Below are 19,249 nucleotides of genomic sequence, written 5' to 3'. Positions count from 1 at the left end.
TATGCAGCACTTAAGTCAAGAGGGCAACAGCCTACAGATGTTAAGATGGCAGTGTTAACGTGGCTCTTAGGCTGCTTCTGCTTGGGCCAACCCTTGCCATGCCAGTGTCACTTTGCCTGTGACTCGGAGCTCTCCTCCAGAGCTGTGCTCCCTCCCCACCGCAGGAGGGCTCACACAAGGTTCATGGCTCAGGGGCACATGGGTCTCAGGGGGCACACAGCGCTCAGGCTGCTCGTGCTCCCCCTCAAGGCAGGGCAGGCAGGGCCCTCCCTCCATCCCCACGCCTGCCATGCCGTGGCCCCAGCCCTCCTGGGCCCAGCAGCAGGAGGCTGGCGGCTGCCACGCAGACCGCAGATGTGGCGGGCATGGCCTGTGCCCTCTGATTCGCTTCCCACATTTTGGCCGAGGCGCCTTATGTGAGATGTTTTCTGTTCTTTGTGCGAGATGCTGAAGCCAGATAGGAAGAGCGTTTGAATTGAGTCTTTGTGATGACTGTGACTGGAGAGAAGCCAGGCGGTCTGACTGAGACATCTGAGCCGACGTTAACCCGTTTTCCTGGGGATGAGCAGCTTCCCCCGCCATGTGCAGTGCTGGGGCAGCGCTGGGTGTCAGTGGGACCTCGAGCCCTGCAGGCTGTGGGGCTGTCACTCCAGCTGTGGGTCGCTGGGTAAGTGTCTGTGCATAAGAGCCAAGGACAGCCTGAGCTCACCCATTTCCCAGCCCTGGCCTCACACGTCCTTCTGCTCAAGACAGAGCAGCACAAAGAGAACGGCACGGGAAGGACACGGCTGGCATCGGAGGGGTGCAGGCTTTGGGTGAGGGAGGGCAAGCATGGGACGGCCTGCGTCCCCATTTCACATCAGGTCTTGTTCATGGAGCCTGCGCTCCACCTGTTTTATGAGCTCAGGGGATTTTGTGTCCTGCCACGTGCCATCTCCTCTTCATCAGAAGCTCTTTGAGTGCCAGGAGTGCTGGGTGAAGCAGTGATGCTGGAAAATGAGAAGATTTTGATGTGTGGCCTTAGTAGCGGGGATGGTGGAGCTCTCAGTTATCAGAGAAGGAGAGGTCATTAGAGAGATGTTTGCTGCACATGGAGAGATGGAGCTGTGAGTGGTTGTGGCCTGGAGCCACCAAAGGGGAACCAATGCTGCCTGGCTCTGGGCAGGCTCTGTGCTGTGCCTCTCTTCACAGACAGCAAACAGACGATGAAGGGACATCCTGGTGAGTCCCCCTGTGCCCTCACTGCTCCCAAGGTGTGCTGCTTTGTGCTGGCTGCCTTTGGGTGGGATCACCTCTGCTATGAGCACATCAAAGTAGGGTGGCTTCTTGGACTCAAGCCTGGCAAGTCTCACTGGGGAGATAATGCTGCCCTTTGCTGAATATTCATGAGGAATCCATTTGTGCTCATCTTTCTGGATTGTGCTTCAGTCTGGCTGGTTCTTTTGTTGTGCTCTTGTTTTTTTTTTTTTTTTTCCCTTTTGTCTTGGCTTGCTCTGTTCAGCAGCCAACAAGCTCTTAGAAACCTTGGCTTGGAAATCAGGAGGGATTTGTAGTACATCCTCCTGCTTTTCAGTTGTATGTTAATTAGCCAGAGTGCAAGATGACTGGCTGCACACATGGCTGCTCCCACAGGGCTGCTGCTGCAGAAAAAGCCCTGCGTGGCCCCCAGGCCTCATGGGCACCTCCTATCACAGTGTGGGGTCAACACACCATCACCAGGGCATCTGTGTCCTGCTGCTGGCATTGCCATCCTCCTGCCGTGCAACCATCTGCAAGCCTGCTGTGCTGCTCATGGGGTGCAGCTCTGGTTTAGCGCGTGTGCTACAAGACACCATGGGGCTCGTGACTCCTTGTTACCAAAATGAAAGTAATCTTATGTTCCTGGCTTTGTTAGACATGGCACCTGGTGGCATACAGTTCTGAGGTGTGACTTTACAGAAGTGGTATTTCCTGCTTCACGACAGATTTTGCGTCTGTCTGGCTTTGGATTTGCTGATCACCAGCATTAGCCATGGGGGTGCTGTTTTCTTCTGACTCTTTGCTGGTGTTGGCTCCTCAGCCCAGTGCTTCTCACGTTGGGTTTCACTCTTGGTGGACTCTTCTCTTCTGGGTTTCATGGCTGGGTCTCCTTAGGCATCCATTAGCTAACACAGAGTTAGGTGCACAGGGGGTGATACCAGAAGATACACCCAATCCTGGCCAGGGGTCTCATCATCTCAGTGCAGCTGCCATGCAGTAGGTGCAATTACAGGTAAAAGGGTTTGCTGGTCCCAGCCCACCCTACTCTGAGCTGCTGAATACTCAGGAATACTCAGCCTGGTGCCTCTGCAAGCGTTGCTGCGTTTTGCTAATTGTCAAATAGCAGTGTGCAAGGAATGGAGAAGCAGGACGCTTCTGGGGTGAGAATTCCTCTCCTGAGGAAGGCAGCCAGCAGCAGTGCTTGTCCAACCTTAGCCTGAGGTTGTTCTGAGGAGCTGGTGCCCACTGCCACGAGTCTGAGTGCTGGAGCCGAGCTGCTCCCCCGCCAGGCTGCAGGGAGGATGCCAGCCCTGGCCTGGCTGCTGACCGTGAGTGCCTCTGCCCGGCCCTAACAGATGCCATCCGCAGGGGATGAGGTGGGCAACCGTGTGCTGCCTCCCAGCGTGTGAAAGCTCCATATGCTCCACTAAACATCCGAGTGTGTGCTCATGTGTGCCCACCAGAAAACAGCTCTTCTTCTAGAGGGAAGACAGCAGTAGCTGCTATGAGCAAATGGGCCAAGAAAACAGAGAGTTAGGCAAGGGCTGACTGCACAGAGCTGCAGCACCAGCTGGGAGCCCCACGTGCCCACTGTGAAGGACATCTCATGTAATAGTCCATACAGGCAGAACAGGGAAGCAAAACTTCATGGCAGAACTAACCAAAGGAAGAAAAAGAACTTTATTTGAGAAGCACATCCCCAAACTCAAGCACTGCTGAATTCATGAGCAAACTGCCTAGTATTTAATGGCCTCTTTCAAGGTGGTGTTGGTATGTTTGCTGAAATGGTGCAAGAGAACAGCATTTCAGGGCTTTTAGGAGTTAGCTGGGGGAAGATACCATTAATTCCACAATAGGCTGAGGTGTCCTTACTCTGCTTTCCACTTTCTGAGTCTTCAGAAGTTAGCCAGAGGGTTTGGGCATCCTCTGCATCCCCTGCAGGCAGCAGTCCTCAGCTGCTTGGGCCTGGCACCAGGGCTGCTGTGTGACTGGACACCCTTAATTTTAGTGATATGATTGCCTCTCAGCAGTCACTGGTGCTTCACTTTCTTGTGTGAATATTTTTTAACCTGGCTTCTGCTGATGATTGATTCTTCACTGTGGTCTCACAGTCACTGTAAGGCTTCAGCAAGCTGACAGTCCTCAGCTCAGCTTGTCCCTGGGTGCCCTCGGGGCTTAATTCTCAATTTTCTCTTTCTGTTCTTGTTCTAGACATTTACCTTTTAAGATTTGTCCATACAAGCAAATCTTTTTGTTGTAGTGCTTCCTTCATAGAGTCTTCCTTAACAAATCAGTTCACACTTCATGTTTGCATGCCTGTGCTTTGCATGTTTGAGATGTAAAACAGGTCAGTAGGAACCAGACCATCAGCAGCAGACTGCAGCAGAAGTGGAGTCTGATCACTGTTGGTTGTAATGTTGGGTGCAGCATTTGGGCTGTATTCAGGCTGAATACACACTGAAATTTCTGTGAGTTTTGACCCTGTGGTTTGTGATCTGTGTTTCCAGCACTGCTAATGAAGAGACGATGACTTCACCCCCACGTGTCACCCATCTCGTCTTCTGCTTTCGTTCTCATACAGTTCAGAAACACATGATAAAAGCTTCAGAATGGAAAATTGCCAGGCTCCTCATAAATCTTTTCTTTCCTGGGCATGTCTTTGGGATGAAAGTGCTTACCCAGTTGTTTCTGAATTAAGTGAGCAGCACAAGAGCAGATTGTGAGCATGTTTTTGATGGTTAGGGCATCTCAAGTTTACTTGACACTGCAGTGATTGAGGAGGGGAACAGTAACTCTTCTATGGAGCTTTCGCCACAGTGTTGACATGAGAAAATATTTTGAGTATCTGTGCCATAAGATCTTGCCAGAGCTTGGTCACAAAGTATAACTGAATCCAATGTAAGCAAATACCTGGGGAAAGCAGCTGGATGAAAAGCGACCTTCTGTTCTGATTCCACCGGAATTTTTCCGTGTGAACATTGAATGGCACTGAAGATCTTGTTACTGTAGCACGTTCTTATGTGAAAGATACAATAACTGGTCCTGCTTCAACTCTTCCATCTACAGGAAAGAAAGAAGAAGTTTGAGAAGGATGGTGAGAAGTTTTATTCCATGCTGGATCGCCATTTGCACCTTTCCTCTAAAAAGAAGGAGTCTCAGTTACAGGAGGTGTGTGTGGAGTTTTCTTCAGTCAAGTCTAGAAGTCTCTCCAGAATATACCTAAAGCCCATTCACATGGGTGAGGGCAGGGATATGGACGTGGCAGTTCGCATTGGAGTGCTGGGCAGCAGTTGTGGCTTCGTGCGCTGCTGTCACAGGCAGCAGGGCAGTGGCAGAAGCTTCGAGCTGCTTCTGCCAAATGTTCTGCAGCTGGAAGGGAAAGTCCCAGCCCATGTCAGGGTGGTTGGATAAAATCAGATGTGTCTGATCAAGTTACAAACACCTCTGCAAAGCAGAGTTTGTATAAGGTGTGGTAACACAGCGTGCCAGTGTCCTCCCTTGTGCTGCAGCTCTGGAATTGCTGGTTTCAGGTCCTGGCAGAATTCAGGAGGGCTCAGGACACTGCTGTCCTCACCAGCAGGGCTGTGGGTGGAGAAGGAGCTTGTGTTAGAATAACAAACGTGCTTAGGGAAAGCACAGTCCTTACTGCGTGGTGTGAAGTTCTGATCTGTTAATGAGAAGGGCAGATCTGAGAACAACAAGTGTTCGAGTCTTGTGATTCTGTGCCAGCGTTCAAAACTGGAGCCAAACACACAGGGCAGGCATTGCCTGAAGTGAGGGCACAACTACTTCTGGGCTGAGAGACAGATGCTAGTCAAATATTGGATGGATGTGATTTATTTTTTTCTACCTACTTACCCTTTTTCTTTCAGGCTGACCTTCAGGTTGACAAAGAGAGGCACAATTTCTTTGAGTCCTCCCTTGAGTATGTGTACCAGATCCAGGAAGTACAAGAGAGCAAGAAATTCAGTATTGTCGAACCGGTAGGAGCTCCCTTCACTTCAGCAGCTGTTGTTGGATGCTCAGGTGTGCTGACGTAGTGACAGTCACAGAAAGCAGTGAGCTACCAGACTGAATTCAGGCCTGGGGATTCTCATGGTGGAACAGGAGTTGGACGCTGGGGCTGCTGCTGCTCCGGTGGTGTTTGATGGATGACTGTGAAGCCACAGACTTGTTTCTCAGGTCTGTCTGTCCATCCTGAGGGCAGGCCAATAGCACGCTGCAGGTGGGACTTGTTATTAATTGTCTTGGGCGCCTTGTGTTTGGTAAGCAGCAGCAGCCTTCTGAGGTCTGCTCCTCTGTCGGCCCAGGCTGTGTGCAGGGCCCTGCCCTGGTGCTGCTCTCGCAGACAAGCTCTCTCTGAGGGTCAGCTTCTGCTTCCCAAACAGCGCCTTTCATTTGGGTTGTGTTTTACCAAGGCAGTATATTTGTGGGAGACAGAGCTAGGTATTAGAGATGCTGTGGTCAGTAAGTCAATTCACATCCCTCCAAAACTGCAAGAAATGTATTTGTGTATATAATTTCTCAAAGCCTGCATCCTGCCGAACTTTCCTCTGATTAGAAACTTCAGAAGATAAGTTTAGTCTGTGTCCTTTCCCTCCTTTGCAGGTGCTGGCTTTTCTCCACAGCCTCTTTACATACAACAACCTGACGGTTGAGCTCACGCAGGATTTCCTCCCTTACAAGCAGCAGCTCCAGCTCAGCCTGCAGAATGTACGTCCTGCCCAGCTGGAATGTGTTTTTTTTCATGTGACTTCTATTCTCATTTGGGTTTATAACTTTTTGAAACTATTTGCCATGCAAAATACACTCTATGGTTGCACTGTGGGAAATGCAGAGACAGTTATTTCCTCCTTAGTTCATGTATATCTTCTGCTCTCCTGCACAGGAGAGTCTGCAAGTGCTGTGACAGTGCTTTTCAGAAACCCCAGGTTCTGTCCAGAGGAGGCTGTCAGCATCGCATCGTTTAACCTTGTGCATAAACTAGCCTAAGAATTCCTTCCAATTTCATTAGATTTAAGTTGTATATTCTAAAAAGGCCTTAGATTTTCATGTTAATGATACCAGCTTACTGAGTGCTTTGGTAACCTCCTCTGCTGACCAAGTATAGTCATGAGGTGAAGGATCTTTGTCACAGCCCTTTATCCTCACACTCTTATGGCTTGCCCTCATTTCCATGGAGCAGCAGCCATAAGGCCAACTTTGCTGCTGGCTTATTAATTGGTCTGAGTGTTGTTCTGTAAAGATGCCTTCAGTTTGTACCCTGCACTGACACAACTCCTTAGAATTCATGCCAAGCAGTGCAGGGTGATCTTTTGAGGAATCAGCACCCTAAGTTTGTAGGAGAATGCACCCATTACCCAAGGGGCAGTGCAGAGCGTTCTGGTGCTTCCTCCTCCTCCACCCAGCCTTAAGAAGTGCTGAGATTCTTGCACTGAAAGAAAAGTGTCTTCCCAGTGATGACTCTTCGCTGCTGTTTCAATGTACGATATGTCAAACCTTGTCCCTTCAACCATCTTTGGAAGTCCCCTGTTCTTACAGCTTCAGCTTTCATGTGAATTTGTGGAGCTGGGGACAGATTCTTTCTGCCAGAGTACCTAAAGTTTGAGGCTGAAGTTTTAATCAGAAATACATGACTTTTTTCTTGTTCGGACATACCTCTTTGTGTGTTCCCCTGCCAGACAAGGAACCACTTTTCCAGCACGCGGGAGGAGCTGGAAGACCTGAAGAAAAGGATGAAGGAAGCCCCCCTGACGTGCAAGCTCCCTGGGCAGCCAACCATCGAGGGCTATCTGTACACTCAGGAGAAATGTAATGGTTTCATCTGCACTAAGCATGTTGCAGGGGCACCGAGCCCTGCTGCCAGGGCTGTGCTCAGCTCCCAGCCCATGGGGAGTCCGTGGGCTGTGCCCCATGCTGGCTGAGGAGTTGCAGCTGACAGCTTTCCTGCTGGTGGCACAGGCTGTGCCAGCCACGTAAACGAGGAGCTGATTGCCCACGTTGGGAAAAAATGATGTCCTTGATTCCATTGTAGCCAGAGAGCCGGAGCTCTGGCAGATTGCTCCTTGTCTGCAGTTCATCAGAATGAACATGCTGTCCTGTGCAGCTTCCCCTCTCTGATAAGGATTTCATTTATAGCCCACCTCAGTGTGCAGCTCTGGGCTGATTGCAGGGCTGCTGCTGTAGCTTTTTGTACTGCACTGCTTGCTTCTGTGCAGGTCCCTTCAGCGTGACATGCTGGATGCTGAATTGTTGCTGTTTACTGTCCTGTGTAGCTCAGCTCAGGTGAAGTGCATGCCCTTGCAGACAGTCAGCTCTGCTGGTGCAGGTTTCACAGAGCCACGGGCCTTTGGTCCCCACATTTTCTGCAGCCGTTTTCTATTCCTGGTCCAGGCATCAAAGAGGCACTGGGAGACTGACCCTGGTTGTCCTCATAAGTCACTGTGGGCATCAGAAAGGTGCCACCTTCTGCACTGCATATATATGTAGTGGCTCAGACAGGGCTCTGAGTGCACGTGAGCAGAGCTGAAGTGCTGTGCGGTGATGAAGGTTAGCTGCTGGCAGCAAGAGTTGTGATTCTGTACTGAATTCAACCAAATTCATCTCTTACCAATACTCATTGGTTGTGCAAGCATGAACACTCAAGGGACAGAAGCCTGCATGGCCTCTTGAGTCAACAGATAACTTATTCTGTGAGCAGTTAACTTTTTCATTATATATACAGACATACTTATATATAGATATTTCTGTCCTTAACCTGTATTGAAGGACTGCTGCTTCCCTGTGTTCCCACAGGGGCACTGGGCATCTCCTGGGTGAAGTATTATTGCCAGTACGAAAAAGAGGCGAAAACCTTAAGAATGACCCCCATGGACCAGAAGCCTGGTGCTAAGCAGGTGAGTGCTTTCATGGCCCAGTGCCTAGCTTTTACCTTCAGTCAGCCTGTTCCATCTCCTTCTGTAAGCAGAGATAGCACAGCTAGAGCAGAGCCCTCCAGACGGGGCTGGAAGCTGTGTGTGTCTGTACGACTTCTGTGTGTCCCGTGCAGACGGGCTGTGAGCCTGCAGCCTGGCGTGCACACAGCTGCCTGCAGTCGCTAGCTGAGCGCTTCTAAAAGCACTCTTTCTTTCCCTTTGCATATTTGCACTGTCACTGATTTGCAATTTTGATTTCTATTTATTTGTAAGGATACGGTTAGGAGAGGAGGAGAGGGCCGAAGCTGCTGCTCTGAGCAGTAGAGTACAGCAGCAGCTGAAGAACCCAATTCTTTCACGCCGTACTTCATTTTTCACCAGCAAGGGATGTGTCTGGGAGTTCCCCACAGCTCCTGCAGTGCAAGGGAAGGGGCAGGGCGCTTGGATGGGGCCGTGGCTCTGAGCACTGCCTCTGCCATGGAGCAGCATCCCCTGGGAGCCCCGAGTCATGTGTGCTCTCTGCAGAGTGCGAGCTCATGGGCTGTGTTCTTTGGCAGCCTTCAGTGCAGTGCAGCAATCAAGTGAAATTGTGGGTTTTGGAAGCCCTTGGCAGAGGGCAAAGGAAAGTCCAAACTACGCACTGGAGGCATCTATTGTCATGTGTGCTGTAAGCATGTTTGCTGAGGCCTCTTGCTGCAGGTCGGGGTTTAACTTGGTTTCCTCCCTTCCAGCTTCTTGCAGTCTGGCAGTTTGCACCTCCAGGTCACAGCTGACTGCATCTTCAAGTGCCCCACCAACAAAGAGTGCTCTTTAAAACCAAACAAAACCAAGTGAGGGGCCGCACTCAGCACAGCCACCAGATGGACGTGGCCGTGCACAGAGCAGTCACAGTCTGGAGCCGGCTGCCCATTCTGTGGGGCTCTCCTGACTCTGCTCATCCATGTGGGTCAGAGGCTGTGGGCACTGGCACTGATGGGGGTGGCAGTGCTTCCTTCATTTTGAGGTTCACATCCACCACAAAGTGCTGCCAGCACATGGCTGTGCCCAGGGCCTCACTGTGCAGCATTGGCTGGGCTGAGGACTGAGGGTGCTGAGGAACCTTCCATCCTCTCCAATGGTTCTCTTTCCTGAGTTTGGCTTCAACTTTCTTTTCCAGGGTACCTTGGACCTGACACTGAAATCCTGTGTAAGGAGAAAGACTGACTCGATAGACAAAAGGTTTTGTTTTGACATTGAAACTAATGAAAGGTGAGATGCTTCGTATTTAAGTGGTCTCCAGGAAGATCAGCCCTATAATATTGGAGAAATGCTGTTGGTTAAAAACTGACCTTTGCTCCATGTTTTCCTTCTGCCCCTGGGTAACTGCGCAGGTCTGGGACCATCACTCTGCAGGCACTCTCTGAAGCTAACCGAAGGCTGTGGATGGAAGCCATGGATGGAAAGGAGCCGGTGAGTGTTCCAAGTTCATGGATGTGCTGTCGTGCAGCGTCCTCTGCTGGTGGGAGGAAGATCAGTAAAAATTGGCAGGCTCAGTTTCACAGATCTCTCTTCAGTTGCTCACCTGTAACTCAAGCCATCAGTTCCGTAACTACACACTTGGAATTGGATTTTGCGCTGTCTGATCTCAGCACAGCTTACAGAGGGAATGCTGGCTTCCCCCCTTTTAAGCTTTGGTACGTTTTCTATTTAACTGCAATTGTCAGACTTCCTAAAAACTGTGACATCACAGCGTCTGAAACAAGCAGCATTCTGTTGAACTCACTCCCAAATCTGCATGACAGCGTTTTTATTCATGCCTGCTTTCAGCAGTGTTTGCAAAGGCTGGGAGCAGCCGCCCTGCAGAGGTTCAGCAGTATTCCTGGCTGCTGTTATTTCCTTCCTTTAATGTGAGCAAAGCATGAATTCCTGCATTTTACTGAACTTCCTGTGGTGTGATGTGCACTGTGGGGAAACACATTGCCTGTGGTTTCCCCCTGGTTTTTGCGAGCAGCCTTTCCCTAGGACAGGCTGGCAGAGGCTGCACGCTGCCCTGCTGCTGGGGCTGAGTGCTGGCTGCTGGGGCTGTGGGACGTGGGAGCAGGAGGTGGGGTGTGGGCACCCCCAGCATTGCTGTGTGCCTGATGCTTTGGGCAGAAAGCAGCCTGGAATGAGAGGGAGGGTGGGTGTGCTCAGAGGGCAGCCACTCGCTGAGCAGGTGTTGGATGCTCACTCGTTTTATGCACTCACTTGTGTACAAAGGAGTTTTTATTTTCTATCAAGAACATAATTAATGTTCTTCCTAAAATAAGTACAAAAGGTGTTTTTGTACGTGGTGAAGAAGGAATGTCTTGACATCTGAGGTAATCTTCTTATAAAGCACAAACAAGCAGAAGACCTCTGTGTGCCAGACTGTCCATCCGCACATTCACAGGACACCTGCAGGACAAGTGGGAGTTCTCGTTCCGTGTTTGGAAGATTTGAAATTGAAAGAGGTGCTCCGGTGAACTGTAGGAAGTCAGCAAGCTCATTTATTCCATAGGCAATGGCATCTCACTTAATTGTGAGCTGACTTCCCTTGGGACACAGTCTTGCTCTTGGCGATGAATTGGGGGGGGCTGCATTTTCTTTTGAAATGATGCACCAAATGGTGTTGCATTATGTTTGTTTCTTTCTCCACCCCATTCCCTTTTTCAGATCTATCACAGTCCCATCACGAAGCAGGAAGAGAGTGAGTTATTTCCATTTCTATTCCTCTGATATATTGAATCTGTCCTGAGGCCAGGCAGTGCCTTTCCCTGCATGCATGCTCACCTTTGGTTTCTGCAGTGGGCAGTGTAATTCCCAGAATGTGTCATTTCTTTCTTTTCCTGATGGTGCCTGGTACCACGGGCAGGTAATGGTGAGCTTCCTCAGTAAAGGTACTGACAGCAGCGTGCAGAGGGGTGCAGAGCTCCATGTGTACCTACAGGCCCCAGAGCAGCAGCAGGAGAGATTGGTGAGGGCACTGAGGACACTTCCATGAGGGAGGCTGTGGCAGGACCCAGCGTGGGATGCAGCTCCTTGGCTGCCCGTGCTGCTGTCACCACAGTGTCCCCCATTGGTGCACGGTGCTTCATGGGCTGAGTGCAGGCGGGCTCTTGGGGCTTAGGGCCTGCTGTTATCAGCACTTGATTTGCTTACTTCAATGATCTTAGAGTTAGTGTTATCAGAGGCATAAGCCCTAAACCAAACTTTACCTCAAAGTCAACATTTTCAGCCAAAATTTAGTTTGAAACCCAGGTAAAGTGGGACTGATTTTGAACCGTGGAAGTTTGAATGCAGATTTTTCAGCTAGAATTTCGTACTCTGGAAAGCTGTCTTCCCAGTCAGCTGAATCATACGAGTAAGAAGTTACAGGGCATCTATAATTGATAACTGCCTCTTTCACAGTGCCTTAAGACAGGCACTGATCAGCTGGAGCCAAACCTGTGTTCTGCTTTACTCAGGCAGCACATGAAGCTGCTTTTTGTAGTTTTCACTTTTGGCTTTTTGATCTAATCATGTAGAGAAGTGGAATTGGCATGATCTTATCACGTACAAGAGTTGTAATGGCAGATATTTGTAAAATGATTACTCAACTCATTCCAAGCCACAGATCCACACATGGCAGAACTCTGAACCAGGCTTCCCAGAGGCAGGGAGGGGCAGGGGGGTGCTGGAGCTCAAAAGAAATCCAACAAGCACTGAATGATTCCTCAGCAAAATTTGTTCCATAGAAGCACAGCCAGCTGTGTGCTGGGGCTGTGGGGTGCACAGGGCTTCTGTAGGGACCACACGTGAGGTTCTGGCAGCTGAGACCTCTTCCTTTGTTTTAACAGTGGAGCTGAATGAGGTTGGCTTCAAGTTTGTGCGGAAGTGCATCAATGCTGTGGAGACAAAAGGTAAGGAGCCCATGGTGGCATCTGAGTGCAGATTGGGTGCAGGTTGGGTGCAGGCTGTCCATGCAGCACACAGCTGGGTATCTGGGTGCAGGCTCCAGCAGATGGTGCTTTTAGACAGGTTGTGGCTAACCCTGCTCTTGTTGTTCTCAGGAATTTCTACAGAGGGCGTCTACCGAACTGTTGGCAGCAATATTCAGGTGCAGAAATTGCTGAATGCCTTTTTTGGTAAGAATTGATTATTCCATGTGGTTAGATTGTCGTGTTTTGGTATTGTTTGGTCAGGCCAAGGAGAATGGGCTTTTACAACGAGATGAGTCAATGGAAAGCAGCTTACTGGCTCCTCCAGCACCTCTCCTGCTTTTCAGAGCAATCTCTGCAGCCCACTCCCACTCTCTCCCTTCACACTGCATTGACTGTGGGTGCTGGAAGCAGCAGGAGGTGATGGCAGCAGTGGGGGTGTGCCTTCCCCCCTTCCTCTTGCAGAAGCCCCAGCAGATGGGCAGTGTGAAGGCTCTTCTCCAAGTCACTGCCCCCCGGTTGGCAGGGACAGCCCTGGTGCTGCTGCGCTGGGTGCCCACCCACCTCACCACTGCTGCTGGGATGCACTGCCTGGGCAGTGCAGGGACCTGCCATGCCCCCGAGGGGCTGCAGGGAGGTGGTTATTTTCACGGACCAGTCAGCATACGTACTTCTGTAGCAAACTTTCTGCACCCTAAATCTTGCGTTTCATACAGGCACATTAATTGCTGGGTGGTTGTCACACCTGGGATCAGTGGTGCCTGAGGCTCAGCAGCACTTCTCCAAGCTGGGCACTCCTGGGGTCTGCCTGGAGCTGTGGCTGCTGTCCTCCCTGTGCCCCGTGCACCACTGCTGGCAGGGCTGCAGCACAGAGCAGGAAGTGTGTTTGTGTTCTATCTGTGTGCCTCGGGCACATGCCAGCCTCTGTCAGCTCCGTGTGCGGACATGTGATATTAATGTAGCATTCAAAGGCTGTTTTTGCATTTACTATTGTTGTTGTTTATTAAAACTTCTTTGTGCTGACACGAAGCTGTTCTTAGTTCCCATGGAGCCAGCTATTCAGTTACACTTGCCCGATGACTAATTACTTAGCCTCAGGTTTTATTGCTCCTGGATTCTCACCCTCCCTGCAAGCAGCGCTGTGTTTTTCCCTTCTGACCCCCAGCTGTGTGTGGCTTTTCATTTTGTTTAATATTCACCACTCGGGTTGACCACTTGCCACCCTGCTGTGTTCAAACTCACCATCCAAAACCCAACAACACTGAGCAGAAATAGCTGCTGCAGAGCAACTTCTTCCTGAATTTGAGTGAGGAGGTAGATTTTCTGTCTCTAGTCCTATTTCTTTTTATTTAAGTCATGCAGTCTGTTTCCTTAGGCCAGCTGCCCCCTCCACCCATGCCCTTCAGCTTGCCCTACCACAAAGCAATGGGTTGGTCATGCAGCTGGATGGAACATGAGGGGTGTGTGCTCGGCTTTGCCTTCTCCTCCTGCCCCCTCCTCCCCATGCAGTGAGGCGAAATGCTCCCAGAGCAGTTGCTGGGGAGTCCTTGGGGTGAGGGACTGGAGCAGACAGTTGGGTTATTTGGGTACACAAAGACTGATCTTGGGTCTGTGGGAATGCACTGTTTCTGCCAGCCTTGACTAGAAGAAAACAAACTGCAGGGAATGTGTCCTTGCTAACTGTTCTCCACCAAATATTACCTGCTGCTTCTTCCTTTGCCCCTGGTCAGCACTGATGTTTTCATCCAGAGTAACAGCCTCTCTGCCACTAGCACTGTTGTTCTCCTTTTCCACCTTTGGGAATGGCCACCTGCTGCTCTAGCTTAGTTCATCTCGAGTGGTGCCCTCCCTGAATTTGTTTTTTATAACAGCCTCAAAGTGGATCTTATTTTATAGCCATTTTGTTCTTCCTCCAGATCCAAAATGCCCAGGGGATGTGGACCTCCAAAGCAGTGACTGGGACATTAAGACCATTACCAGCTCACTAAAGTTTTACCTCAGGTAATGCTGCAGATCCCACTGCTCTGGGCAGTCTGAGTGCAAAGAGAACTGCCAGGTGTGAGCATCTGGCCAAAGGAAAGGGGAAAGAAGCAGCAGAGGCGTTGGAAAAGGGAATGCATCCTTTTTCCTTTTCTCTTTATGAGAAATATGCCTGCTGTGGCAATGCCACATCCTGCAGCGCGTCTGGGGAGGTGCCACCGGGAACCAGCAGGCTGGTGGGTGAGCAGATTTGCTCCCGACCTTGGAGATCAGTCATGAGGCCACACTGTCCTCCCAGAGCTCAGTTTTCTGTCTGGTTGTTGCAGGAACCTGTCGGAGCCCGTCATGACGTACAAGCTGCACAAGGAGTTGGTTCTGGCTGCCAGTAAGTACAGCCCCCAGCCTGATGCCTCACAGCAGCAGAGGCAGCTCCCTGTGCTGATCCCTGCAGGGCACAGAGGGCTCTGGAGGCATCCATGGCTCCAGCACCGCTGGGTGGGCACTGGGGCTCCAGCTGCTCCCAGGAGGAGCCACACGAGTGTCTGCAGAGGGGCCCGAGGCAAACACACCGTGACATCGATTTCGTGGGGTCAGAGCGCTGCAGCGTGCCTGCCTGGTGTGACCGTGCTCAGAGCCAGTGTGCATTTCAAATGGCTTGAGAGAGCTCTGCCAGGCTGCACCTGGGGATCTGCCTCTTGCCACCAGCCCTCTCTTCTGGGTCCTTAATTTTGAGAGGAAGATGATGGAAGTATTTCTTCCCTTCTTTTCCATGCTATTGCAGTACATTTCTCTGTGACAGGGCTTCATCCTTCCAGAGGGTCTGGAGGGCCAGGACGTGCCAACTAACCTGAAAGCAGATGATCACAAGTGCTCTAGAGTTGTTTCTCAAAAGAATCAAGATGTTTATTTTAAAAGCAGTGAGGGAATGCGATGTGATGTTGCCAAGCAGAGTTAGGTCATCCTTTTAGTTCATGACATTTGGCCCGGGGTGTTGAATCCAAAGCATCTACTGGTACAAGAAGTGTGTTTTCATTCTGCACTTCTCAGGACTGAGTCGCAGCCAACATTAACAGAGGTTAGCCAAGTAGCATAGGTAAGCCAACAGGACGTAGCCTGTGCTAACCCAGCCAGTCCTCAGCTGTCCTGTGATTACGGCTCTTTCAAATAATCCATCATATTCTGAGCTGGCTGCATCTCGGGCTGCTGAGAGCCAGCACACTGAGGTGGGTCGCAGGGGATGCAGGGAGTTAGTCATCCTCTCAGCATGAAAGTGCTGGCATTTCGTGGCACACTCAGAAACATATTGTATGAAGGCGTCCTTCGCAGCCCCGTGTCTCCTAGGAGTCAGTAGGAGGCCAGCAAAGATCCCCGCCTCTCCTCACTTTGGACCCCTGGAAAATTACTAACACTTCTTGTTTCTTGTAAAGGAAAATTTTGCACCACCCACTGACTGTGCTCGAGCCCAAGATTTATCAGTTTCAGCGTTATTAAACCAATGGTGGCTGAGTATGTGCAAAATCCCTTCCTTTCCCCCATCAGAACTTGCACTATTAAGCTTCCCAGCCACCGAGATCCCACACTATTCTTTTCACATGGAGTATTTGATTGTTTCTTGATTATTTATGTGTCTGAAAGTGACCTCTTTGGGTCAAGGACTCCATTTTTCCTGCAGTTCATTTTCTCATGTTGTTGTGTTGCAGCTTTCCGGGCCAAGGAGATGCCCGGCAAATGGGCCGTGGGGTTCCCCTGGTGCAGTGTGAGGGGCAGGACCTGGCCATGCCCAGCCCATCCCTGTGCTCAGCGAAGAGCTGGCCCTGCGCTCCCTTTCAAGCTTCATTTCTCCCTCTTTCCATTTCGCTTTGTTTCTCACAATCATTACCCTGTTGCTATGTAATCTCATTTTCTTTCTGCTTCCCATCACTGGCTTTGGCCAACCAGCCCTGTGTTGCAGATGGAACGGCTCCCACGGATTTTGTTTGGCTTTACTTTTCTTTTATTGTATTTACTTTGAAAGGCACAAACTTTTCTCTGTGTTACTTCTCTCCAGAATCTGAGAACCTGGACTACAGGCTGGGAGCCATTCATGCCCTGGTCTATAAACTACCTGACAAGAACAGAGAGATGTTAGAGCTCCTCATACGACACCTAGTCAAGTAAGCAGATGTTTTTCTCTAAAGCCAAACTAAGAGGAATAGTGGAATCAGCAGAGCAAGCCTTTTCTTGTGGCAGGTTTGTAAAACTGCATCCACCACTGTCCCCCCGGGAATTTACGTTCTGACTGCACGAGTGGTGTGATGAGCCCTGCTACCCTCTGCACTAAGTGATGCTCCTCTTTCTGCTTGCTGCTTCCATTCCCTTCCTGACAAGCACAAAGCAAGGAGCAATTCTAACATGGAAGCACCATCTGAGAGAGCAGAGCTGTAAACATGTCGCCTCTCAGTCCAGTTAACAAGAACAGGAGGTCTGGGGTTCAGAACAGCATAAGACCTGTGCCTCTGGGCTGCATGTGAACAGTGCTTTGGTTTTATCTGCAGCTCAATGGCCTGAGCCCTTAGAGCAGCACGAAGGCTTCAGCATACAGGTGAGCTGGCAGTGGGTGCTTGGTGGTGCTGGGCAGCTTCTGCTTGCTTCTGCCAATGAGTAACTGAAAGCATCACTTCCTTGATGGTGATGGCACCGGCACTGCGCTGAGAAGAAGGGAATCTTCCTGTTTTGTCATCACACTGAATGGGAAGGCTTGGTACAGAAGCTCTGCCTTCTCCACCCCATGGGGGAGGGCTGTGCAGCAACTTGTGTGTGGGTCAGGAAGGAGCAGGACTTACAGAAGCAATGGCTGCCGAGTGAAAAGGTTCACTTTGGGTCCTTGGAGAGGCCTTTTCCAAGGCTGGACTGCTGCAAAAATAAACAGCCCTGGGATTTCCACATCCTCCCACCCAATGCTGAGCTCTTGGTGCTGTGCCCTCTGTCGGGTGAGGAATGCAGGTGATGGGGTCCTGCTTCCAGCCCTTCATGCTTGTTTGTGTGTTTTTGAAGCCTCTCTGTGTATGTGGCAGAATGAGAGCATCTGCCTTGCAGTCTGATAGAGCTAACACTGGAATGGTGGTGGTGGTGACATTTATTCTTCAAAGTGCTTACGCTTAAATTCTGTTCCTTACCTCCTTTGCGCTCACAGAAGCCTCTCTAAGGAGAGCTACAGTATAAGGAATTCATTAAATCTCAGCATCAGAGCCTCTCTCCTTTGGCATTCAGAGCTCAGGCTGGCTGCTTTTGAAAACAGAGTGTCCATCTAGTGGTTAATGCTTCAGTCAGTGACTGGTGTGCTCTGCAGGCTCGTGTGCTCCTCCCAGGCTGAATAGAGAGAGCTCTGTTCTTTGAAACTGTGCCTCTTTCAGAAGGAAGATGCTGTGGAAGTTTATGAAACTCTCCAGTGGCCTCCCTGTATTCAGAGAGAGAGAAAAATAAAAGCCAGCAGTCAGTGTGGGATTGTACCATCAATGGGTGTACAGTGGTCAGGCTTAGTAAGATTATCACCAATGTCATTGGCTCACAGTAATCTCCCCAAGGAAGGATCTCCAGCAGAGATCCTTCTCCCCTGGCAGTCAGCCCTTAAATGGCTCTGGGAGAGGCGCAGCCAGGCTCCATCCCTTCCGGCAGCACAGGAGAATTGCCTTCACCTGTGCTCCAGGGCTGACTCAGTGCTCGCCTCAGGTGGTCAATCAGACCTTCAGGCTGTGATCAACAGTTCCTGTGCAGGGATAAATAGGATATTCCAAGTGAAATGATTCCTTTTGTGTGTGTGTTGCACAGGTGGCTTTTGTGTGCAGAATTAGGAACCAGACATCAGAAGGGATGGAGCAGAGCTGCTGTCAGCACGTTGCTCTCCCACAGTGGTCCTGGCTGAAGATGATGCACATTGCAGCACAGCGCATCACAGAGACCTCGGGTCTCTGTCAGGGGTGGGAAACAAATTCTGATGAAACAAAATGAGGAGAAATGAACAGCTGATTCTTGTTGCATCTTCTTAATTTCTTAGAATAAGATCCTTTTGGAAACATTAAAGAAATGACAGACAATTCCTTCTCTCTCACCTCTCCACAGCGTGTGTGAGCACAGCCGAGAGAACCTGATGTCACCATCCAACATGGGGGTGATATTTGGACCGACCCTCATGCGGGCGCAGGAGGACACCGTGGCAGCAATGATGAACATCAAATTCCAGAACATCGTGGTTGAGATTCTTATCGAGCACTTTGGGAAGGTATGGGGCTGTGCCACCACTCCCCACCTCCATGCCAGCTGTTGCTGTGGCAACGACTTGGAGTTTGGCTCTTTCTTTTGTGGTCTCCTTAAGGGGTGGCATTTTTCCTTTAAAATATGCTGTTCTGAAATGCTTCACAGGGAAACAAGCAGCATAGCAGACATTCCTCACTATTGCCTATAGTTATGCCTGTAGGAAAACTCTGAGTCTACTGGGTTTTTTGCTTTTCTTTTTAAATAAGATAAGCATCTGCATTGAAAGTGCTGTATTGAAAGCGTCTGTATTGAAAGTGTCCTCTCTACCTGGAGGCGACAGGACATGATGCTTTCTTGTGCTGAAGCCAGGAGACAGAGTACAGCATAACCGCTAGGGACAGGCATGATGCAAGACATGGCACTGCCTGCCATTACAACAGGAAAATAACAAAGCAAACAAGTATGGAAAGATGGATAAAAATGATCTCTTGTGCATAGGGCTGTGCAGACACAGGTGTGGGGTTGGGGAGGGACCTGCTGCTGGGGCTGAGCTGTTAGAGGCAGGTTCAGTGCCCAGCTCGTGCCCGCAGCGCTGTGCTTCAGGTTCCTAAGCATGAATTTGGTCCTTCATAGCACATTAAATTATAGTGTGGGAAGAATCCCCTATGTCCTGAAGGAAGGAGAAGTTTGATGGCATCCACGAGTGATGGCAGGGGATGGGAGGAGGGGAATGTCCTGCTGGGGGAGCGGATGAGGAGGCCAGAGCTGAAGGAGCAGGGCTGTGCAAAAGTGAACGTGGAGTCAGAGACCAAACAGGGACCAAAAGGATGGCGTGAGTTGTGATGCCAAGGGTTGAAACCAGAAAGGCGGGATGAAAGAGCTCAGAGGGACTTAGGAGTATCTGCACACAAAGCTCATGAAGATCTGCTTTCTTTGCGGGTTCCTACGAATGCTTTCAAGTTCTCG

General features: G+C 50.3%; 1 protein-coding gene across 2 annotated transcripts in view; it reads left to right on the top strand.

Annotated features, from left to right (window-relative positions):
- Positions 1 to 19,249, top strand: part of OPHN1 (oligophrenin 1) — a 47,789-nt gene that overhangs the window by 20,401 nt on the left and 8,139 nt on the right. For both annotated transcript variants that reach the window (XM_048959165.1, XM_048959164.1), the window contains exons 5-18: positions 4,306 to 4,407; positions 5,112 to 5,222; positions 5,848 to 5,952; positions 6,921 to 7,050; positions 8,035 to 8,135; positions 9,310 to 9,401; positions 9,524 to 9,602; positions 10,827 to 10,860; positions 11,990 to 12,052; positions 12,203 to 12,277; positions 13,987 to 14,071; positions 14,377 to 14,435; positions 16,098 to 16,203; positions 18,149 to 18,308. In XM_048959165.1, coding sequence (XP_048815122.1) covers positions 4,306 to 4,407; positions 5,112 to 5,222; positions 5,848 to 5,952; positions 6,921 to 7,050; positions 8,035 to 8,135; positions 9,310 to 9,401; positions 9,524 to 9,602; positions 10,827 to 10,860; positions 11,990 to 12,052; positions 12,203 to 12,277; positions 13,987 to 14,071; positions 14,377 to 14,435; positions 16,098 to 16,203; positions 18,149 to 18,308 — 1,302 coding nt within the window. The remainder of the gene's footprint in view (positions 1 to 4,305; positions 4,408 to 5,111; positions 5,223 to 5,847; positions 5,953 to 6,920; positions 7,051 to 8,034; positions 8,136 to 9,309; positions 9,402 to 9,523; positions 9,603 to 10,826; positions 10,861 to 11,989; positions 12,053 to 12,202; positions 12,278 to 13,986; positions 14,072 to 14,376; positions 14,436 to 16,097; positions 16,204 to 18,148; positions 18,309 to 19,249) is intronic.

The sequence above is a fragment of the Lagopus muta genome, chromosome 13 (genome assembly GCF_023343835.1).
Source record: "Lagopus muta isolate bLagMut1 chromosome 13, bLagMut1 primary, whole genome shotgun sequence".
Taxonomy (NCBI): Eukaryota; Metazoa; Chordata; class Aves; order Galliformes; family Phasianidae; genus Lagopus; species Lagopus muta.
The sequence above is the reverse complement of the archived record's forward strand: the minus strand, read 5'-3'. Positions and strand labels throughout refer to the sequence as shown.